The 24,908-nt window shown below is 39.9% G+C and overlaps 1 protein-coding gene across 1 annotated transcript; it reads right to left on the bottom strand.

The window, feature by feature from the left end:
• Positions 1-9,147: 9,147 nt before the first annotated feature.
• Positions 9,148-24,448, bottom strand: kcnk2b (potassium channel, subfamily K, member 2b). The gene is made up of 7 exons (XM_056481519.1): positions 24,219-24,448; positions 20,838-21,148; positions 19,170-19,287; positions 16,874-17,034; positions 11,231-11,453; positions 11,016-11,155; positions 9,148-9,690 (listed from the first exon to the last, which is right to left on the bottom strand). Coding segments are annotated over exons 1-7 (1,278 nt in total). The 5' UTR covers positions 24,220-24,448; the 3' UTR covers positions 9,148-9,366.
• Between the last annotated feature and the right edge of the window lie 460 nt (positions 24,449-24,908).

The raw sequence follows: 24,908 nt of genomic DNA, 5'->3' as shown, positions 1-24,908 counted from the left end.
GTTGCAGCATTAATGCCCATCTCATCATGCGCTGATTGTGATTATACAGCTTACTCGACATAATTAACAGACTGTGGCCTGTATGGATGATGACAGGAATTAAACTGCCCCCAGTATAAACATCAGTGTTGTAGTGCCAAGAGTAGTGCTAAGGTTTCCCTCTCTATAGTGGATCAGTTTAATTGATGAAGATGAAATGATGACAGGACCCTCTGATGAAAGAACAGCTCCTACTCTGACGGCACTATGTGCGATATGTTACCAACTACAGATGAACTACACACAGCAGACATTTAGTCAGTATTTAGGTTCAAAACAACAGGAAATATAGCCTACAGTCAGTGAAAACCTCTCATCTGTGTCTGTAATCTTCAGCAGCACATGTAGCCTCTGTTAGACAGTAATTCCCTCATTCCCGGTTCATATTAGTCCAGAAGGTGAAGATAATAAGTTAGTTAATCATGGCATTTTGTTCATGTTTGCTGTAAAATAATGTCCTCCTTTTTTTCTGGCTTCTCCTTTGTTTCTTCACGCTTCACTCTCGCGTTTGTCAGTGTCTGACAGGATCGGGTTTTAAAAGCACGTCAATAATCAAGCGCAGGTTATTATCATCAGCTCAAGAAGTTTGTTATTTCAGATATAATGTTAGACGCGCGCGAGCGCTAGCAAGAAAGCGAAACCGCTCACGCGGGCACAGGGTAAATCTGCTCTTCTTCTTGGCTTTGTGGCTGTTTATCAAGACGACGACAAGGTTTGTTTGAGCCCAGATCGACCATGGCTCGTTATTATATGTATTTATAATTCCGCTGTAATCTCTCGCTGTGTATTTCAAACATGGCGGATTTTTGTTTTCATTCTGGCTTGTTGCGTAAGCGAATGACGTATCTCTGTAAACCAATAGCGTTCAGCTGCGCGTGTGGCTCCGCCTTTTGGTACCCTTTCTCGTGTTTGGTACCCTTTCGAAAGGGTGCCGAAAAAGTGGTACGGTACGGTTCGGTACGCTTTTTGACAGTGGAAACGGCCATAAACCGAACCGTACCGTACCGTACCACTCAGTGGAAACGGGCCATAACATCCACCTCCAGCTGAAAGTCACAGGACACGTCTGGAGTAAAGAGACAAAAAGGCCTGATGACAGTCAATAGTCCAACAGAAGTTTTGGGCTACACAATCTGGATAGTGGAGCCACAACGCTTGAAAACCTATTGCAAAAACACTGGTAGTACCCCACCATGCCAAGAAATCTATGCCATTCTTGTCTCTTAGTAGGCAGGGGATAGTCCAGTACCGCATAGATTGATCTCACCAACCTGTTTTTTCACTTGTTAACCTAAATAGATAACAAAAGCTTAGGCAAACTCACACTTTTTAAAGTCTATTGTGAGGGATGCATCGGGTAAATGCAGAACACATTGTGAACAGATGCACAGACCAAAGGCTCTGTATTCTATAGGATCTAGGCCAGGGATGGGCAAACTGGATCCTGGAGGGCTGGTGTCCTACATAGTTTTGCTCCAACCCAAATCAAACACACCTGCCTGTAGCTTTCTAGTGATCTTGAAGACACTGAATAGGTTTGTTCAGGTGTGTTTGATCAGTGTTGGAGCTAAACTCTGGTTGTGCATCAAGTTTTGCAAATCACTGCATTGAAAAGTTCATGCATAGTGAACTCTGACCTCGAGGATCAAAACATGACCTCTCTGGACAGGAATTTAACATATGGACTCATCGCTGGCTTTTTTAAGTCTTTAACCATCTTGTTTAATCCTATAGTGTGGGAAGCCTCGCTGAGGTAAAATACCTGCAACATCTGCAACACCTCCTCCATTTACAGGACCTTCTCTGTCTACCAGATCGATGACCACAATGACAAACAAAATCTATAGACCCTAAACATTCTGAGAAGTTGGTAACACTGGACTCTGGCTGCTGGATATGAGTTGACATTTAGATAATGTCATGTGGAGTCACAAGATCCAAGTGTGGGGCATTTATTAATCTCAATCCAAAAAAAAACAGGGTGCACTGCAATACTAAACAAATTAATCCAATTGACGAGGTGGCAGACAAACAGTAAAAACACAAGATGCTCAAATGCTGAAATATAATCTATTAGACAAGGGAACAGGAGTGGAAAAACAGGGATAATCTACAAACCGGCAGGTGCAAAAGTTCACACCTAGAGAGATGCTTGAAAATAGCAACAAGAAACAAGGCAAAAGAACAAACAGGTAGATGGAGCGAAATCCAAACTTTGCCATGAAACAGACTTATAAAGGCAGTGAGCTGGTGGACAACAACAAACAGATGATACTAATGAACGAGACATTAATGAGTGCAATTGGCGAATGGTAAGTGGAGCCCCAAAACATAAGACTTGTGTCCAAAAGAGGCCACTGCAATCAGAAATCATGAAGAACACCTGCTTGTTCTGGTGATTGGGCCGAAGAGACACCCTTAAGTGAAGGAGCAACCTGGGGAGGAGAGAGCGCACACAGACACAGCTACAGTGTTGTCCTGTCCTTACCATTAAAAATAAAAATCATTACCTTACCTGATTCGCCAACCCCGTCTTCTTCTTCTCACCTTACAAACGAGCTTTACAACAGTACCCTTGTATACATCTCTGGAGATCGCTGATTATGTAGCCAGAGGTACGTATGACTGCAGTTCATCTAAGGCTCCAATCCTTTTTGCGCTTACCAGCTGACCGTTTATCTCTGTGTGGACAGATTTTTTGCTGTTATTAGTTTATCCAGTGGCTCGACGTGTACATCGCAGGATTTGACCACAATGACAGGGTTCGAGTCTGGTGAAGAATGGTTCCAGAAAGCAGGTAAGACAAAAACAATAACCAAAAAATAAAACAAGCAAGTAAATAACAGGGTGAGAACGTGGTACGATCTGAAAACATGGTAAACATCAGGCTGCCGCCACGGCTTTTCTTTTTTGGATTGCTCTTGAAAACACTGCCGGTTGGGGGAAGGGACAGGGGTGATCGGGTCAATTGGTGCTTTTGAAACCACTGTCGGTTGGGTTTAGGGAAGTGGGTCAGTGGGGGGATCGGTCGATTGGTCAGTCATTTGGTCAGTCAGTTGACAGCAGTCTCTGGTGGATTTACGTGAGAACAGCAGGTGCGAATGGCACTCACAAGAGAATTCTGAGATCTGAAAATGCATACACAGCGGCCTCATGGTGGAAACAAAAACTGCAGAAAAACGTAGCTCCTGGGATGTATTTTGCACTCTCCAGAAGTGTATACAGGGGTACTTAATCAGAATGAGCCTGGGTTGATAAAAAATGCTAACCTGTGACCAAGACTCTGCAGATTTATAACACGGTATTATTCAGACCTGTTCACTAAAAGTGGCACTGATATAGCTGTTAAAATAATATATACCAATGGCATGATCACCAGCCACTAAGGCTAGTGGCTGTCCAACATTACTAGCCACTCGCCATTTTCACTAGCCACTCGCCATTTTTGTTGTTGGGAAAATATATTTTATATGCATAAATTAGACTTTCGCAGGCTAAAATGACTTGATTTAAATGATGTGTTATGTCCACATGCCTCCATTTTTTTTATTTCACATGACCTTTTTGGGCTCAACACTAAAGATTTACCATTTTTCTTCTCTGGCCAGACCAAACAACTTATTTCCTTGCCACAAATAAAAAAAAAAAGTCAAAACAAGCTAAATATATCTGTATACAGTACATACACTTTTTATTTAACAAAAATGTTCTTAAAAAACTACTGACATTAAAAAAAATCTCTATTCGAAGAGCTATCTACCCCTTCCCCTTAGCCCTACGCCTTCAAGCTAAAGAGAGTTGGGACACCCCTACCCCTTCACGGGAACGTGCAAAACGAGAGGTAAGGGCTAAGGGGTTGAATTGGGATTAGGCCTGTGTGTGTGTGTGTGTGTGTGTGTGTGTGTGTGTGTGTGTGTGTGTGTGTGTGTGGCTAGATCTCAAAGAGTAGATTATCATCACAATTTACTATTCAGTGTCTGAAACTCAGACTAATGTGAAACATGGGTGTAGCAACATGCACACGTTCCAATAATCCTGATTTGGACAGAATCTGGTTCACAAACAGTAAAAATGCTTTATTTTAAACCCAAGAGCCTAAAGATCTTTGAAAAAGACAATTGCTTTCTTACAGTATTTGTGTACAAAATAGCACAGGCTGCCCTTTACAGTCAGATGAAGACCTTCGCCTTCAAGACAGTACACAAACTTTATAAAGAGTTAAAGTGTGAGAGCACGATGCGTCTGTAAACACTTTCAGTTGTGAGTCTACAACAAGAGAACACAGTGGCAGTTACACCTCTGGAGCTCTGATTCATCTTAGGACACATTTAATCTGTAAACATCCTCACGTCTGACTTGTCTGTACGTCTTCATTCCCTGAAGAGTGTCGAGTGGGTATAAGAAATAGAAAATTTAGTCATGGCTTGGCAAACATGGCAGTCCTCAGAGCGGAGCTGGTGGCTTATATTGTGTCTCAGATCTCCATAGCAACTACAATCTCTCCTTCTCAGTATAGCATTGTGGATGTCAGAGGTTACAGTGCTGGAGAATAATAATTATAATAAACCCAGCTGTAATCAGGCAGCATTTCAAGTACATAGTAAAACATTTCTGTTTCTAACCAATCATATTTTGTTATTAAGCAGCAACTGTATTCAAAATGGATCAAAATGAATTCAGTTCAACTTTATTTTAAGCTGTCCTTGTTACAGAAGTTTAACTACTGAGTAATATTAATTAACTACATGTACTTATATACACCTACCAAAAGTCTTGTGGCCTATCCAGGTTTTAGGAACAGCAGATAACTTGACTTCTAGTTGATCATTTGGTGTCAGAAGTGTCTTATATGAAAGGTAAAGGCCTCTAGATTATGTTTATTTGAGCACAATATAATCTGATCATGCCTTGATTATGAATGATTTGATTAGGACAGTAAGGTCTGACTCTGCTTAGACTAAAGTCTGCTCACTGAAGCTTCAATAATGTCCAGTATAGAATATGTGCTCATGCTGCAGTGGAAACAGAATGAATATTGTGTCTGACTCCATCATGAGCTTGGAGGACTGCATCCATACATCTCTGACATGACTCAAATCACTGATTAATAAAGTCATCTGGAATGGTGAAGAAAGCCTTCTTGCAGGACTCCCAGAGTTCATCAAGAGTCTTTGTGTTCATCTTCAACGCCTCCTCCTTCATCTTACCCCAGACGTGCTCAATAATGTTCATGTCTGGTGACTGGGCTGGCCAATCCTGGAGCAGCTTGACCTTCTTTGCTTTCAGGAGCTTTGATGTGGAGGCTGAAGTATGAGAAGGAGCGCTATCCTGCTGGAGAATTGTCCCTCTCCTGTGGTTTGTAATGTAATGGGAGAAACAAATGTCTTGATACCTCAGGCTGTTGATGTTGATCATCCACTCTGCAGATCTCTCCTTACTGAATGTAACCCCCAACCATGATTTCTCCTTCACCAAACTTGACTGATTTCTGTGAGAATATTGGTCCATGCTGGTTCCAGTAGGTCTTCTGCAGTATTGGTGATGATTGATGCAGATCAACAGATGATTCAGCAGAGAAATCCACCTTCTGACACTTTTACACACGATCAACTAGAAGTCAAGTTATTATGTGTTACTCTTACAGCTGAGATCCACCACAAGGCTTTTGTCATGTAGTGTATAATTAGGGACAGAATGAGGATTGCAAAGTTAAATTGCAATTACTATATATGTGTAACACCTTAAAATAAAGTTTTACCAAACATTTTTGCACAGCAATTAAATATGTTGACATTGTATTCAGAACCATCATGCATTAATAAATGCAGGAGTAATGATGCTAGAAAAAATTATCTTCATTTTCACAATAGTGACTTTTTACATCATTTTTGAACATATAAATAAGATCTTAGTGAGCATAAGAAAAAAGTCCTACAACTCCAAAGCTTTTGATTGGCCTTGTATTGAATATCAGTGTATTAGACCAAAAAACCCCCACATCTTTAGTCTGTTTCAAACGATGTAGGTCCTCAGACAACGTCAGAACAGCTTCAGCTGATTATATACTGGTAGGTCTTCAGAGTTGCTATGGGAAACAGTTATTAACCATGAACCGATGACACCTGTTTCCAGTTAACTGCGAATCAGAAGGAGCAACATCATCTGAGAAAAGTGAGAATGTTCTCCAATTACTCTCTTAAAGTGGCCCTTCATAATGTCTGTGCTGGAAAAGGTCAATGGTTTGAGCTGCTCTAATCTGCATATGTTGAGATGGCGCATAATGTACCCACTATCCACATATACGCTGTGAGTTGTGGTTCGTACTATCATTGAAGCCTACATAATTACTAGGCAGAAACATTGACTGTGAGGACTTAAAATACCAAAACAATGTTGTGTGCAGTCTTATGCTGTGTTCACACCAGACATGGCATGCGTGAATAAATTGCGATATTCATGTGTAAATAGATGCGTGAACACTTTGAGTTTATCCTCTTCATTTGGGCGTGAAATTCACTTCAAAACAGACAAGGCTTCGCATCATGGGCAGGTCTTCTGTGTGAACGGGGACTCTAGCTTATGGATTTTATTACGTGAGTAGCTGTACTTTGTGTGCTTTAGGAAGGCTGAAAAACAGTGTAGATTTGTTCGGCACTGTGTCTGAGTCCACTAGATCCTTTCAGAGATGCACCAGCTCTGAGTTCATCATCTCCTTCAGAAACTGTACCTGGATGATGGAGGATTTTAGTGGTGCTTCAGACTAAGCCGAGCCCAGTTTGATGAGCTGCTGTCCTGTTCGGTGTCGACAGGAGGATTTCCCCTCAGGAACACCAACAGCAGGCGCTATGTCATAATCACGCCCCTACAAGAGCAAGCTCCTGATTGGTTAACGCGGCGCACATGTTCGTTAAAGTTGAGATTTTCCAGCTCGAGTGAATTGCGCAATTCCCGCATCAAACACGCAAAAAGACTCAATCGACCGATTCCTTCACCCAAATCACGTCATTCGTGCCACCGGATGTCTGTTTGCATCTTTGTATTGACTTAACATGTAAATCACTCACACTTGACGCTTCATCCGCATCTGATGTGAACGCACAAGTAGAAGGATCGAACATTTGCATGAAGCTGAACGTTTATGCTCCTCCAGCTTTCATCATGCACTTGTTAAGAGTGATGCCAGTTGACCCTCCTCCATCAGTTTGATTGACAGGTGATCTGACCAATCATAATCCGATATTCTGTATTGATATCTATATTGATGTAGATTTGTTCCATCACTAAATGCCACTCTGTCTCATGTCATCTCTTTGGTTCTTTTTCAGGTATGCAATTTGAACAAACAAACAATAAACTGGACTGTTTAATGTGACTTAACGGTCATAAAACAACCCAGGCTCATTCTGAGATCGTAGTCCCGGGGACGTTTCTGGAGACTGTGAAATACGTCCCGGGAGGTACGTATTTGTGCAGTTTTTGTTTTCGCGAGTCCGCGAGAGGCCGCTGTGAGCGCTTTTTCCCGCACCGTTCTCGCGTAAACCCGCTAGAGGCCGCTGTCGAACGACCTTCCGCCCGTCTGCCTGTCTTCATGACGGAATGATTGACCGTGCGACCGGCCAATCGGCTGACCCACCCTCCTCCGTCCCCAAACCCAACCAACGACGATTCACAAAAGCCATCCAGAAAAAGAAAAGCCCTCGTCTGATTTTTACCACGTTTTCAGATTTTGACCACATTCTCACCCTGTGACGAACTTGTTCGCTTCATTTTTTGGATTTTGTTTTTGTTTTCTTACCTGATTTCTGGAACCGCTCTTCCCCGGACTCGAAGCCGGTTGTCGTCATCGTCGTGGTCAGGCCCTCTCTGCGCCTCGAGTCCGCCAGAGTACACGAAGAGCTAACTGGACAAACTGGCTGCAGCGGGAAAGCCCTCCACACGGAGTCGAGCGGCCGGCTGGCCGGCCGGCCGGCAAGCGCCGAAGGGAACGGCGTCACACCGCCCCGCAGCGTTCGCTTAAAAAAATGAAATGCAGCCGTACGTACCCCCAGCTACGTATTTCACGGCCTCCAGAAACGTCCCCGGGACTACGTTCTCAGAATGAGCCTGGGTTGTCATAAAAGGTTACACATTGGTTGTTCACGTCAATACTGACCCACTAAAGGATAGGATTTGGAAAGTCCTTAATTTCTGATCTGATGATACATTCTTGACATCCTCCCATGAACACCAATGTTCAATCTTCGTTCTTCACAATTCAGTTTGGCAACACTTGATGTTACCCATTCGAAGTGAAGGGGAAGCATTGAAGCTGATGCCCCATGTGAATGGGGCAGTATAGTAGTGAAACTAAATTCTCTGAATTAGTGCTAATGTCTATCTCTCTCTCTCTCTCGAGTAGTAGTAGTTTTTGCTCTTGAAATCACCTGATGATAAATTAAATGCAGTGTTCATCTGTTGCATTTGGTGACATGAAATTGTTTTATTTAAAAACTCTTATTGTTTTCATTCAAAAATGATCATAAAACAACCAATGTGCAACCTTTTAAAAAGAGCTTTAGGGTTGAAACAGTAAAGAGAAGATGTCTTCTATTGAAAATAATGACACTGTGGTGTTCTTATACAGTATGTGCTAATCTCCACTGATAAGTGATTCCTTTGACACGATGCAGTGTATATACATTCACTTACCTGTCGATTGTCCCTTATATGGCTGTGGACAATACAAGAAACTGAACTAGGAAATGTTCAGCGTATAATGTCAAAGATTTTCCTCACTCCACTGCAGCATATGCCTGCAGAGACGACAGAGTAATACAAAGGACTCGTTCCTTTTGGGAAATTGTTGTGCCTCAGTTAAGCTAGCAAACCAAAAGTCATGCTTGCAGACATTGTACCTCAAAAGAGCTCTCCATTAGCATTCCCATTCATTTCCGTTGCAGCTGTTTGGCTTCCACATGCTGCTGGCATCCAGTGAATGTCACATGAATGTTGTCTATATTATATTAGTCTTGCCGCAGAATCATAAAAAAGACATTCATGCATGTAAGAGCTTTTAAAAAACGTCAATCGTGAATCATCCATAGTATATAAATCCATAACTATAATTATATAAACTACAAATAGTTCATTATATGTTGCTAACAAAAGTGATTTATTCAGATGCACTGCTACTTCTGCATTGCCGCCAACACAGCACGATGCTTTTCGTCCACACTATAGTGTAGTTAGGGCATCTATTTCCTTTATCGAAATCTTGCTTGCTTTTGTCTTCTCTTATGCATGTTTTTGATTCCCTCAGCTTGTCCTTTGAATATCGTTAGCTCCAGTTCATTTGGTTTGTATTCTAGTCATATCCCGATGGTCAGCGTAATCCGGGATGAGGCTGTTGAGGAATAGACTTCCGTTTCTTGCAAAGGTGTAGGGATATGCTTCTCTCTCATCTCCAAGGTTAACTGAACGCGCACGCTTCCCTGGTGTCATCTGCTGATTGATAGGAGGGCTGAGATTTATTTCCGCGGACAGTTTGCGTTTTATTGATGTTGCACGCTGGAATTTGTCGTAAATGTCGACACTCAGTCGCCGACGTGTCTCTTTAAACTCAGCGGACACATTAGCAGTCCATTCAGCAGCATGAGCTCGAAACTCTCCAACCTGTGACAAACAAATCATAGCAATCATAGCTTTTAAAGTTATTTTGAAGCAGTTTTATAGTGTTGCTTTGTCCTATATATATATATATATACACATACATATATACATACATACATACAAACTCACCAGACACTTTATTAGGTATACTTGTCCAACTGCTCGTTAAAGAAATTTCTAATCAGCCAATCACATGGCAGGAACTGCATTTCAAGGCGAGCATCAGAATGGGGAAGAAAGGGGATTTAAGTGACTTTGAACGTCAAGTGACCAGACGGGCTGATCTGAGTATTTCAGAAACTGCTGATCTACTGGGATTTTCACACACAACCATCTCTAGGGTTTACAGAGAATGGTCCGACAAAGAGGAAATATCCAGTGAGCGGCAGTTCTGTGGGCACAAATGCCTTGTTGATGCCAGAGGTCAGAGGAGAATGGCCAGACTGGTTCCAGCTGATAGAAAGGCAACAGTAACTCAAATAAGCACTCGTTACAACCGAGGTCTGCAGAAGAGCATCTCTGAACACACAACACGTCCAACCTTGAGGCGGATGGGCTACAGCAGCAGAAGACCACACCGGGTGCCGCTCCTGTCAGCTAAGAACAGGAAACTGAGGCTACAATTCACACAGGCTCACCAAAACTGGACAATAGAAGATTGGAGAAACGTTGCCTGGTCTGATGAGTCTCCATTTCTGCTGCCACATTCGGATGGTCGGCTCACAATTTGGCCTCAACAACATGAAAGCATGGATCCATCCTGCCTTGTATCAGCGGTTCAGGCTGGTGGTGGTGGTGTAATGGTGTGGGGGAGATTTTCTTGGCACACTTTGGGTCCATTAGTACCAACTGAGTATCGTGTCAATGCCTCGTCTGGTAAATGCGTTGAATTGCAGCCATGTGATTGGCTGATTTTAAATTTGTGTTAGCGAGCAGTTGGAGTGTGTAATATAGTTCATAGACACTTGAGTGGATGAGTGAAAAGCTTATGGAACTGGAATGACATGAGGGTCAGTAAATTACAGAACCTTGTCTGAATTAAGCCTTATAGAATATAAAAACAATCAGTTTTTATTTCAAGTTGACTTGCAGTGGTCCCAAACCTGGAGATCTTCAGAGTTTCAACCCTGATCAACATAACAAGTCTGTAATTATCAAGTGCTCCTTCAGATCCAGATTAGTTGGTTCAGTTGTGTTCTCTGCAGTATGGTAGATCTCCAAGAACAAGGTTGAGAACCTCTGCTTTAAAGCCTTGCATCGTTGTTTAACAATTCCTTAACTTATTGCGGAAATAAAGATGGATTGAATTGAATTGAATGAAAACACACCTCTTCTTTTGTTTTCTTGGAGATAACCCGGAACCAGTCCCCAATCATACTGAGAACAGCTGCGAAGTAGGCTAAACCAACCAGGATCCAAAACCACACCAGGGGCTTGTAGTAGTCCAGATACTCCAGCTGAGAACCTCCTGAACAACAAGACATGATGATGGAAGTTACACAGAAAAGCACATGCAGTCATAAGTGTCCATCATAATGCTCACCACTGCTCTCTTCATGGTGGCGTCGCTCAGCCTCGCCTGCAACGAAATCTCCAAAACCAATGGTTGTCAAAGTAATGACGACAAAGTAGATGGACTCCAGTGCACTCCAGCCCTCAATGTGTTTGAATATAACGGCCGGCAGCGTGACGAAGAGCAGACAACCAAACAGAATGAAAAGAAGAGTAGAGATCACACGGATCTTGGTTTGACTCACGTTCCACTTCTGAGGAGAAAAAGAAAAGCACAGATGGAAAGATGGAGGTGTTCAAAGATACATTAATGACTAGAAAGATATGTAAATTGTTAATCAATCCATGGCTGACCCTTTAATTCTAAAGCCAGATAATAAAAGGTTTGCAACATAATAAATCAGTTCATCTCATGAAATAAAACACATCAACATCTCGAAATATTGGCAGAGGATCATTAAACAACACCACAAACAGCACCAGCAGCTTCACTTACTACTAAACTCTTTAAATCTTTCTGTCAGAAATCTACAAAAGTGATATTTAATTGTGTCTTGACACTAGTGTACTAAACTATGTGTACCTGGGCTACCTAGCCAAATGTCTTAACACTGGTGTACTGGAAGGGAGACATTTAGCATTGACAATATGCATTTGCATTTAATTTATGCATTGCACAGTATTACAGTCGTTATGAAATGAATATTATGGTGTCACTAATCGTTAAATGAATTATCTTTTGTTGAATAAATGCTAAAAATGGGAATATTTAAATGTCAGTTGTGGGTAATGACCGCATGGTGCAACTCACCGCCAGAGTGAGCCTGAGAGACAGGCTGCAACCGCTGTTTGCAGTTTAATCTTTGTGCAGTGATGATGTTTATATTCATAAAAGGTCAGTCAAGTTAGGTCAGTCATGAATTTAATGTTTTAGTACTTTAAATTGTCATGCTGTAATTAAAAAAACAAGATATAAAAACTAAATGATTATGAAGTTGTATAATAAAAAAATATATTAAGTATAATGTTAACTCCAAGTTAAACACAATAATAGTATATTCTGACATTTGTTTTTAATAAGACTTAAAGCAATGTCCATTTTTTGCCAGTGAATTGAAGATATGCGCCCTGTATGGAACACTATGTGAAGTTTAATATATTAAACTAATTTCGAGAGGAGTACGTGCTTATGACTGACCCACAATAGCTAATCACGATCCTCCAATCAAAGGATCCTAAGTTCCTATATATATCCTCTTTTTCTCTCTACAACTATCTTCGTCTTGAAGAAACCCCCCTCCTCCCCTTCTTCCACCTTTATCCAGAATAGGTGGCTCGGTGGCCCAGCGACCAGCAAGAATTCCAATGGCTTTGGCTCCTTGCTGGAACATCTGGCGTTTCTGCGTGGAGCTGCTGGCACGTTCTCCCCATGTCTGCGTGGGTTGCCCCCGGGTTCCCCGGTATCCTCTCAAAGCCTAATTATTCTCTACATTTTAGACCAAATAAACCTACGTCTTTTTATTAGACGTCTCGCTCAGAAATTCACCTTGGCCTTAGCTGCGGGGGAGTTTTGAGATCGTCCTGAGCTCAATCTCCCCTCGCCCTGCAAAGGGAGGGAGCCCTGGACTCGAGGATCCCTTGACCTCAGAGCTCTCTCCCGGGACAGCATGCCAAACAAGCTTTCGTAAATCATGAGTCAAGTGTGAACTCTTGAATTTAATCCTGTAAGGAACACAGTTAATACCTATTGAAGCATTCAGATTTCTACCATCCAATCCGTCTCATCATGGACCAACGTTTATCCTGTTTCTCATTAGAATTGTTTTTTTTAAAGATGATTATTAAATAATGAATAAAGCTAACACATTGCTTAATATAAGAATGTTCAGTGCATCTGCCTGTCTCTTTATGAGTTTTTTCAGGAGTCACCAAAGGTCAGAGGTCACGGAGACCTTGAGTGGAACTGAAGGGCTGAGGACTGGAAACTACTGTGTCTATTGTCATTTCTGTGAGTTAATACTATCTAAAATGTCTGAAGTGATTTGGCTATGTTTACGGTTATTTCTTTTAAAGTGATTCTGCTTTTTATTCAAGATAGACTTTGTGTAGTAAGGATATAACAGCCTGAATGTAGATTATACCGGCTTTTAACCAGTGTTGATAAAGACGGCTGAGCGTACACTCAGAAACTGATTGTATTTTAAGTGTGTGTGTGTTCTATTTGATTGTAGATCTGTTTTAACAGGTCTGGAGTCAGCTCTAAACAGTCTAGCAGATGTTTGACCTTTATATGCTTGAGATATTGTTCAGAATTGTACGCACGCACCCCACGTGGAAATTTTCCTAGTCTATCTGAGTTTTAACCAATCAGGTTAATATATGTATGACTCAGTAAATGACGTGATGTGAGAGTATAATTGTTATTGATTTCTGATTGTAAGCAGAGCGGCCTAGGAACTCATTGCGAGTGTTGAAGCTGGCTTCTGCTGATGAAACTGTCTTCAGTTGAATCTCTGACTCCGGCTCTTCTTCATCTGACAGACTGCTCATTCTTTGGGTTAAAACTGTAAATAATCCCGACACTATCATCTTCTATACACATGCGGAGGCGGTACTTTTACCATCTTTTCTCAAAAGCTACTGGTCCAAAAGACATCAATCAAAATGTGGATAGTGCAGTAGGTATTCACCCAGAGAATGATCACACACATGCTTGTCATGCTTTCAATGATGGAGGAGTGGTCGTTAGAGTGCACTGAGTAGCGACTACACTACACTTATATATTCCACAATTATATTGAACAGTTATTGGACGTGTCATATAGTTTTAAAGATCTTTATTGAGATAATTATCTATTAGGGGCGGCATGGTGGCTCAATGGTTAGCAACGTGGCCTCACAGCAAAGAGGTTGCTGGTGCAAGTCACGGCTGAGTCAGTCAGGATTTCAGTGTGGAGTTTGCATGTTCTCCCCGTGTTGGCGTGGGTTTCCTCTGGGTGCTCCAGTTTCCCCCACAGTCCAAAACACACTACAAAAAGTGATTAGTTACGTAAAGCAAGTAAACCAATTGCCTTAAAAGCAACAAGTTTACTTTACAAACATAAAGTAAACCCATTGTAACTGTTAAGTCGACTTAATTTATATAATTATGCTAATTGTACTTACTTTTTCTTTAAGTTAACTAAACCCTTTTTACAGTGTCAGACTATTTTAGCACATCTGTATTCAAATAATAATACTGTAATTATTACAATATTAAATATTTGGTGCAATAAAATCTACAATTATAGCCTGTGTTGAATGTAGTAGACACACTGGAGTCTGGAAGAGCAGATTTATTTTACTGTATGTCATTTTGCTAGATACAGAAAAGCTGGAAATATATATATAATACAGGTGTATTGGGGAAAAAAGTGATTAGATACTTTTATTTAAAATAAAGTGACAATGGATTTACTTACGTTATCTTTGTAAAGTAAACTTGTTGCTTTTAAGGCAATTGGTTTACTCGCTTTAAGTAACTAATCACTTTTTACAGTGCACATGTGCTATTGAGGAATTGAATAAACTAAATTGGCCAGTGTATGAGTGTGAATGAGTGTGTATGGGTGTTTCCCAGTACTGGGTTGCAGACGGAAGTGCTTCTGCTGTGTAAAACATATGCTGGATAAGTTGGTGGTTCATTCCGCTGTGGTGACCCCTGATAAATAAAGGGAGTAAGCCGAAGGAAAATGAATGAATGAATGAATGAATGAATTATCGACTACGCTGTAATCCTGAAGACTTTCAGGACTTTCTTATTTTGTTTTCAAAAGATATACTTAAACTGTCTGTCCTAATGGGAACAAAAAGGATTTAATTATGACATCAGGACAGGAAAATAAGAAGGAATCATTAACATGTCTTCTTTATCATTTTTTAATAAACAGAAGATTCAGGAAATCTGCTGAGGATGTGGAGAAATGTGACCCGAACAGACCAAATGGAATCAGTTAAGTGGAACATGTTTGATCAGCAAGCATCCGGAGCCTCGGTGAACCTGTGCTGCTTTTACAGAATACAGAGATGCTGAATGTGACTATATCTGCTCTGAAGGGCTGTGCTAAGAGTAGACAGAGCACGGATGAAGAACTGGAACGGTCTGCAGTGCTGAGAATATGATGTGACAGACAGCCACTCGTGCACTTTACGAATCTTCCAAAGAACTGGAGAAAAGAGTTCACTGTGTGAAGAGGCTTTCATGAGAACTCAATATTGTTCACCTGCGTCTCCAAGCACATTTGTTTATTCCAATGTGATCCAAGCATTTATATCTGTGTCAGGTGATCAATGAATGTGTTCAAAATCCACCAAGCTTCATTGAATTAATTTCATTCATTCATTTTCATTCGGCTTAATCTCTGTTTTAGAGGTCGCCACAGTGGAATGAACCACCAACTATTCCAGCATATGTTTTACACAGCGGATGCCCTTCCAGCTGGAACCCAGTACTGAGAAACATCCATACACACTCATTCACTCATACACTACGGCCAGTTTAGTTGATCAGTTCCCCTATAGCGCATGTGTTTGGACTGTGGGGGAAACCGGAGCACCTGGAGGAAACCCACACCAACACGGGGAGAACATGCTCACAGAATCCACAGGCCTAGCAGGACTCGAACCAGCAATCTTCTTGCTGTGAGGCAACAGTGCTAACCACTGAGCCACCATGCCACCTGAATTAATTTCTTCTTTTTAATTTATTAATATTTCTAAACCCAATTCATAAAGAGCTGCAGTCTACAGTGCCTTTAGGCCTGTGTGAGCTGTCACAGAAACACTTGAATTCTACTGATAAGCCCAGTGCAGAATCTAAAGCATTTGTCTGATTATCAGAGCAAGAGTGCTTAAAATATGCTAAATTAATACTTAAAGGAGGACAGCTATGATTTCTTCAGAACAGAGAATAAAATATGCTTTTAATATAATATGCTTTCATACACTTTCATCTTCTTTTAGTGTGCAGTGTTCATTTTTGAGCATATAAAAGACCTGCAGAGTTACAAAGCACATAGCTTTTCCATTGAGTTTCTACTTCGGGCCTTGTGTTTTCAGTGTGGTTTTTATACAGTACCTTTTTTGGTTATTGATAAGAGAACATCCTTAATTTGTCAACTTAAAAACAATTTAAAAAATTATAAATGCTTAATAAAAAAACAATAATAATAAAAAATGCTTTTTAAAATAAAAATAAAAAAAGTTCTGTTGTTAATCATAAAAATGTCATGTTTTTTTTTCATAACTTCCAATATCAGTAGCCTAAATATTCATTCATTTTCTTTTTGGCTTAGTCCCTTTATTATTAAATTTTACGCAGCGGATGCCTGCAACCCATGACTGGGAAACATCCACATACACCCATTCACACTCATACACTATGGACATTTTAGCCTTCCCGATTCCCCTATAGAGCATGTGTTTGGACTGCGGGGGAAACCGGAGCACCTGGAGGAAACCCACACCAACATGGGGAGAACATGCAAACTCCAAACTGAAATGGCAACTGGCCCAGCCGAGGCTCGAACCAGCGACCTTCTTGCTGTGAACATGCTACCCACTGTGCCACCGTGCAGCACTAGCCTGAATAATAGTAGTATAAATATGAATAATAATGAAAAATGCTTTAACTCACATCAATCATTCCTTCCACTTTGGCAATTGCCTTTCCGAAGATTGTTCCGAGCTGGTCTCCCACTCCTGCCAGTAAGAATCCGAACAGAGGAATTCCCAGCAAAGCATAAATAATACAGAAGATGCGTCCGACTTCTGTGTGTGGCGAGATATTCCCAAATCCTGGAGTGAATAAAGGAAACAAAACATGTATTTATCTATCCAGAAACAGGTTTGACTTTATTTTATAGTGTTGATACTGGGTTAAGACTACATGGGTCAAAGTGATATTGGTACTATGGAAGTCGATGGGTCCCAACAACCAGCATTCTTCAAAATATCTTTTTACCTAGTGTTAAACATGATAAAAGATTAGGAATAGTATCTAGTGATTACACAGTTTATCTAATACTAATACAATGCAATACATTATGTAAAACAGAGCTGTAAAATAAAGCGCTAAATAAATTCCTGTTCAAACAAATACACATCTTGAAATACTTTACAGTGGATATCAAAACTGGAGAACAACCTACAATTTCAGGTCACTGCTTAGCGTACGTGTAATAATCCTAACAGTTTTACAGCGGTGTGAAAAACTTTTTGCCCCCTTGTAAATGTTTTATTTTTGCATATGTCTCACCTTTTATATAATTATTTATTTCATGGGTTTTCACCTTTATTATGATATACAACAGAAGAGATTTCAGACAGGAAAGCACTGGGAGCAGAGAGAGGAGAAGGATCGGCAAAGGACCTCAAACTGGAAATCAAACTCAGGTCACCGTGAGCACTTCTGTGCTGTATGCCAGTGCACAGTACCACTAGGCTATTGGCGCTGACTGTTTGTCACAGATCATCAAACGCATTTAAGTATCAGTCAAAGAGAACACAAGTAAACACATCATGCAGTTTTAAAATTAAGGTTTTAATTATTAAGCGTAAACAAACGACAAAACGACATAGCCCTGTGTGAAAAAGTGTTTGCGCCCTAAAGCTAATAACTGTTTGGGCCACCCTTAGCAGCAGCAACTGCAACCAAGTGATTTCCATAACTTGCAGTGAGTCTGTTCCAGCGCTGTGCAGGAATTTTGACCCACTCATCTTTGCAGAATTGTTGTAATTCAGCCACATTGGAGAGATTTCCAGCATGAACTGCCTTTTTTTATAGTCATGCCACAGCATTTCATTAGGATTCAGGTCAGGACTTTGACTTGGCCACTCCAAAGTCTTAATTCAGAAGTGCACTTGCTTGTGTGTTTCAGCTTGAGTTTGCTGCAGCTTGAGGTCACTAACAGATGTTCAGATATCCTCCTTCAGGGTATTTTGGTACACAAAAACAAACACACCTTCCAAACAATTCTGTTCACGATGAGTTTTTCCCAAAAAAGTGGGATCATCAAGACGTTTTCTGGCTAAACTGAGACGTGCCTTTATGTTCTTTTCAGTGGTTGTCGCCTTTGAAATTGGCAAACACTTTTTTACAGTTTTGCTTTTACAATTTTGTATTTTCCTTCATAATAATAAAAACTTTCATTTAAAACTGCATGATGTGTTCACTTGTGTCATCTGTTTTATGTTTTCATTTATTTGATGATCTGAAACACTGAAATGTGACAAACATGCAAAGAATTAGGAAATCCCTGATATTAGCACTGTTTTTTTTAGATACACATATATATTCACTAAGCATGTTTCTTAAATTTCTACAGACACATTATGGAATTGTTATGCTTTTAGAAGTGTCAACAGCTTACATACAGCAGCTTTAGTTATCTGACAAACCCTGTTTAACTGGCAACCAAACTTTCTAGTTGAGCCATTTTTTTCATGAATGTAAATTGTTTAAATGTGATCAGCTACTGTAAGATTCCAGCCGGCTCCCGCAGGAGCAGTGACCTAAGCTGCAGGAAAGTGTCTTAGATGAAGCAAATTCAGCCCAATATCATCATACACTGCACGGTAACATGTCTAGAACAGAATAGCAGTAAGAGCAAATCTAGAGAGCAAAAGCACCTGAAACAGAATCAGCAAGGAGGAAAGAACGTTCTGAATTTAATGGTGAGTGCGTTATGTCAAGTAAAGTGAGTGTTGTATGCATTAAACTATCTGTAGGTAAAGCACATGCACTTTATCTGACCTAAATGTGACGTTTATAAATGTTATAGGTTTGATCTTTAAACAGTTTGACTGTTAGACATTCACTTCAAAATACTCAGAGTTCATATAGAAACTGTAGGGTTTACTAGAGTACAGTTGAGCATGCATGTTCAGAACAGTCAATGATTGCAAACGTGCTTGTTTGTGTACTTTAGTACCTATAGTTGTAATAACTGTTCCAGAGAAGAAGAAGGAATTGCTAAGGTCCCATAAACTGCTTTGATTGGATGAGTTTCCTGACGGGTTAATTCCTGCCCGCAACGCTGACACCACCTGCTGTAATAAGAGAAAACCGTTTGTATAATCAGATGTAAAATATTCATATTTGCATGCACATTTAATTCAATGGCTCTGTTTCTAAACGTTTCTAATTTAAAAATAATAAATAGCAGATTTCTCAAACACTTCCCTATCTGTGACTGATCGTCTCACACTGAAATCAAGCCGATGGCAGAGCAGCAGGTCCGCTGAGCTCAAACTAATACAGCAATATTGTGAAAGTGTCACAGAATGCTTCTAAACTCACACATTCTCACATACAAAAAAAGCCCCCAGAGATAAATGATTTGTGGTTGGGTTAGGTAAGTTCATCCATTACACAGTGAAGGTTTATCACCTGGAAGTTGCACAAGCTCTGTTACTGTGTAAAGCATTCAAGAGTGAATGAAACAAAAACATTTGTAGCTTTAACAGAGAGTAATTGCAATTATTTTCCACACTGACAGTTTTTTACATCAGATCATTCAGTTTCTGTACCTAAATACAGTTGAACTCAGAACTATTAGCCCCCCTGAATTATTAGCCCCCCTGTTTATTTTTTCCCCCAATTTCTGTTTAACGGAGAGCAGATTTCTTCAACACATTTCTAATCATAATAGTGTTAATAACTCATCTCTAATAACTGATTTATTTTCTCTTTGTCATGATGACAGTAAATAATATTAGACTAGATATTCTTCAAGACACTTCTATACAGCTTAAAGTCACATTTAAAGGCTTAACTAGGGTAATTAGGTTAACTAGGCAGGTTAGGGTAATTAGGCAAGTCATTGTATAATGATGGTTTATTCTGTAGACTATCGAAAATAAATATAGCTTAAAGGGGCTAATAATAATAATATTAACTGCTTTTATTCTAGCCGAAATAAAACTGATAAGACTTTCTCCAGAAGAAAAAATATTATCAGACATACTGTGAACATTTCCTTGCTCTGTTAAACATCATTTGGGAAATATTTAAAAAAGAAGAAGAATTCTGACTTCAACTGTACATACAGTAATCATACAGTAGTGGCTTTAGGACAAAGTGTGTGAGAGAGAGAGACCAGCGATCCTTGCATGCATGAAATATTGCACATTATGACAAGTTCTGCTGATACACAACTGAAACGTGATGATATAACACACTTTCTCATTTGGAATTGTAGTATTATAATGTACTATAAAGTTTTGTGAATGACATGATCTAGTGGGTTTAAGATCTGTCATCTTTAATGTGCGCGCTCATGATTTCAGGAGGCATGGCTTTGGACGGCAGGGGTGGGACTGTGTTTTAAAGATATTATGCTAACCAGTTTGCATTTAGGCAGATCACCTACTGCACCTTTAAACAGCTCGCCTAAAAATGTGTTACAATGCATACAAGCATGAGCACTTAACATGTTTCATAAACATATTATGGTATTTTATGCTTTAGAAGAATCAACTTACATTCAGCACCTTTAATAAATACAAAACTGCCAAGTGTGAACCTACAATATGTCACCCAAGTAGCCCAATATGTGTTTGGTCCAATATTTGGTCTGTGTGCAAGTCTGCTGTTTCACCTTGACTAAGTTTTCCAGGTCTGATGAATTGACGCAGGGGTGCTGCTCGAGGAACTCCAGCTTTTCCATCAGGATGTTCAGTTTCTGTAACGTCTCATAAGGCTGTTCCAGCTCCTTAAACACAGTTGCTCCGAGGATCAGGTAAAGCACCACCAGCAGGAAGACACTGAGCACCGTCTTCCAACGCATGACGGTCACTCGAATCTCACAGTCCTCTGGAGTCTTCAGCAGCACCGGCGGAGCTGAGAATGACAGACGTGGTTTGGAGTTGTGCACGGCTGTTTTGGGATCAAGGAGGTCAGGAGCAGCCACTAAAAGACAGAAAGCATGAAGTTAGATGAGATCATGAATGTGAATATTTGAATGAATGTTTATATTATTGGACACACAATCATATCTGTGGACTGCAGCAATCATTCAGTACTGAACAGGCTTTATATGTGTGGCACATATACTCAAAAATATGATGTTTGCTGTTTTATTCAAACTACTTATTTAAACACAATTCTTTTTAGGGGACAACTTAACTGTTTTATATTCACTCCACTTTAATTGGTAAAAACTAATAAGTGAACTTAATTCCTTCATGTTGTCCCAACACAAATCAATTGTGTGGAACCCAGCATTGTTTATAGTGCTTCAGGGTAGGGATGGCCAATATGGACATAAGGATATGAACTACAGCACTACTTATAGTGATAATGATATTAATGAGGATATAATTCATATGTATCTACTGAAAGACTTAATTTTCTACTTTTCTGTTGTATGTTTTAGTAATTTTATATTTACATTTTTATAATTCTTTATTGTATATTGCCTACTATTTAACGGAGCTATTATCAAAATAACCAGAAGTAGCTGATCAAGCTTTTCAGGAAGGCTGCACGATTCTGGCTAAAATGAGAATCAAGATTTTCTCACGATTCTGTAGATGTTAAAACTTATTATGAGTAGGTTTTTATTATTGTTATTTCTTTAACATATGATAAAACAGCACTAATAATAATAGGCCTATGTCTAGCTGTTGGATAAAATGCTAAATTTTGTATAGACTTGGAATGGTGGACTTGTCCTTACGCTCTCATTCACACTCATTCACTACAGACAATTTAGCCTACCCAATTCCCCTATAGCACATGTGTTTGGACTGTGGGGGAAACCGGAGCACCCGGAGGAAATCCACGCCAACATGGGGAGAACATGCAAACTCCACACAGAAACGCCAACTGAAACCCAGCTGAGACTCAAATCAGCTAACTTCCTGCAGTGAGGCGATTGTGCTTCCCACTGTGCCACCGTGTCGCCTGCACCTTTTTAACAGGATTTAAACATTCAACCTAAGAGCAATCTCACAATTGGCTGCTGTTTCAGCTACAAGAGCGCTACAAACTCTTTGCTACTTTTACAGTATAACTTTGCCAACCATGCTGCTATTGCACTATTATGAAGTAGGAATATTCTTCTCACAATATAGTCGCACCAATCTGGTTCATATAAACTCATTTAAATGCATATCGAGGACTGAGAAAACAACATACTTCTTCATCTTCCCATGTCAATTTAAGATTAATTGGTCTGGGAATGTAGACTGGGCCTAAAGTGATTTTTCACACTGTTTATTCACCCTCAAGTGGTTCCAAACCTATGAGTTTCAATCTTCTGTAGAATACAAAATAACATAATTTGAAGAAAGCTGAAAAACTTTAACCATTGACCTCCATAGTAGGATATAATGGAAGCCAGTTGGTACAGTTTTGCAGCTTTCTTCAAAATATCTTCTTTTCTGAAAGGTCTAGTCCTAGATCACCAGTTTGCCAACAAATACTTGATACAATTATTCAAATGTTTTAAAAAAGTTCCTAAATTCCTAATAAAAAGATTCAAGGAGTCTGGAGGAATTTCAGTGTGTAAAGGACAAGGATGCAAGCCTAAGCTGAACTATCCCTCAGGCGGCGCTGCATCAAGAATCCTCATTCATCTCTAAGCCAGATCACCACATGGGCTCAGGACTACTGCAGCAAACCTTTGTCAAGTATCACAATACAGAGTTACATCCACAAATGCCAGTGAAAACTGTACTGCACCTAAAGGAAGCCCTATGTTAACAGTGTCCAGAAGCGCTGTCGACTTCTCTGGGCTGGCAGGCATATGTGATGGACCATCACACAGTGGAAATGTGTACTGTGGTCAGATGAATCAGTATTTCAGGTATTTTGGGAGAAATGGACACTGTGTGCTCCGGACCAAAGAAGAAAAGAATCATCCAGCAAGTCCAAAAGCCAAGGTCTGTCATGGTATGGGGCTGTGTCAGTGAAGGTAACTTGCACTTCTGTGATGCACCATTAAGAAAATGTAACAAAAAACTTAACATATGAAATAAAAAGTAATACATTTTTAACTTTTAATTAATGAAATGCAATGCAAATCCATCTAGATCCATTTATTTGGTAAACAAAGCAAGCCTCTCATTTAATATATCTCCTAAAAGCCTTATATATTACTTTACAAATGTTATTGTACATAAATCAAATGAACACTTTCATATTAATCAATAACATCACTGAAATTAATTTAAAAACTGAATGAATATTAATTTACACACATTTATATAAGTAAATGAATACTCAATGATGGGCTAAAAACTGCGCATTTCTGTGTGTGCAGATTCCGTGTGGGTCTACTTATTATTACTAAGATAATAGCTGTTTTTTAGTAGTTATTATACAGTATGACCTTATTCTGCATCCCTGATCCTAAAACCTAAACTTATTAATACCACTGTTAATAAACAGCTAACTATTAAGCTAGCAGCATTAGTTAATGGCTTGTTAAGACTTTGAATGGTGACCTAAAGTGTTACCAAAGTTTTTAAATGTAATACTGCACTTATAACAAAAATAAATATTAATCTTTGTTCACTATACTGCCAATGCTGTAGCACAACACAACGAGTAAAACAGAGACATCCCCCAGACCCCCACCCCAGAAAATCGTAGCATCACACAAGCTCAAAGCACCGAATCAGAGATGTTCTGCTCACATCAACACTACTGCTACACATTTCTTTCAGTTAATTACCTACAGATATGATTATCTGAGCGCATATGAAGCATCACCCATCTCCTCATGATGCGCAACACATTGATAATTGATGACCATTTCAAACGGCTGCCCCGTAGGTTTTCTTCCCCCACATCATGCACAGCTCTGAGGTTTTCATCCAGAGACATTCACCACCGTTTAACGCGGATATTTTAATTGAATTCAATCTTACCAGTCTTTAGTTCAAACAGAATACCCATCTGACACCTCACACACATAAGAAAACGCATTTGATGTCTCTAAAGCCGGTTGTGTGTCTGTGTTTATGTAACTTACTTCTTGTCCTGTGCTCATCGACGCGCGCGTTACCGTGTGCACAAAGCAGTTCGGTTCAATTCCTGCAACTCCATCTCTTCCGCTTCGTGACAGGGTTGTGTTTTTTTGTATTTATTTGTATGCCGTTTAGTACCTGGCAGCATCTCTCGGAGATGTCCAGCCGGCTGAACGAGTGCAAACGGAGGAACCAAATCGCGCCTCCTCTGGATCACAGACCGCAATGACGCAAGAGAGGTTCGTGATCTGTGAGGAAGCCAAAGGTTGCAGGTTTTAATAACCTATCACAGATAACGCTCTTGACTCTTTAACCTCTCCCAGCACACGACGTAGCAGATCAATAAATCAACTTTTTTGATTATTTACTTAATAATACATGAGCATTAATCGATAAATTACACACTCACAGCGTCGTCATGACGGTAGCCTAATCTAAATGGTCCCAGATAAACCCAGAGGTGATCAAGTCTATAAGAGATACAACATATTGAGCCCATCAATAGTAGCCCATATATAATTAAGTACATATAATTACATTAGCGTGTGGAGTATGTTGAGGGACATTTGGACGTTAATAAAACACAACGCAATTAATAAATAACATAAATTATCCTCGTTATTTACTTACGACTGGAGATGTATCCGTTCCCTGACGTTCTTATTGTCCAATACATTGAAATTGTGTAATTAAAA

The sequence above is a fragment of the Danio aesculapii genome, chromosome 20 (genome assembly GCF_903798145.1).
Source record: "Danio aesculapii chromosome 20, fDanAes4.1, whole genome shotgun sequence".
NCBI classification, from domain to species: domain Eukaryota; kingdom Metazoa; phylum Chordata; class Actinopteri; order Cypriniformes; family Danionidae; genus Danio; species Danio aesculapii.
This window is presented reverse-complemented; position numbering and strand designations above follow the sequence as displayed.

What these genes read in the sequence shown, in the direction of transcription:
- kcnk2b (XM_056481519.1), bottom strand. An exon ending in AACAGTTATTACAACTATAG is followed by an intron (nt 17,035 to 19,169) that starts GTACTAAAGTAC and finishes TATTCACTCCAG; the next exon opens with GATTTGGGAATATCTCGCCA. An exon ending in CCAAGAAAACAAAAGAAGAG is followed by an intron (nt 9,691 to 11,015) that starts GTGTGTTTTCAT and finishes TGTTTGTCACAG; the next exon opens with GTTGGAGAGTTTCGAGCTCA.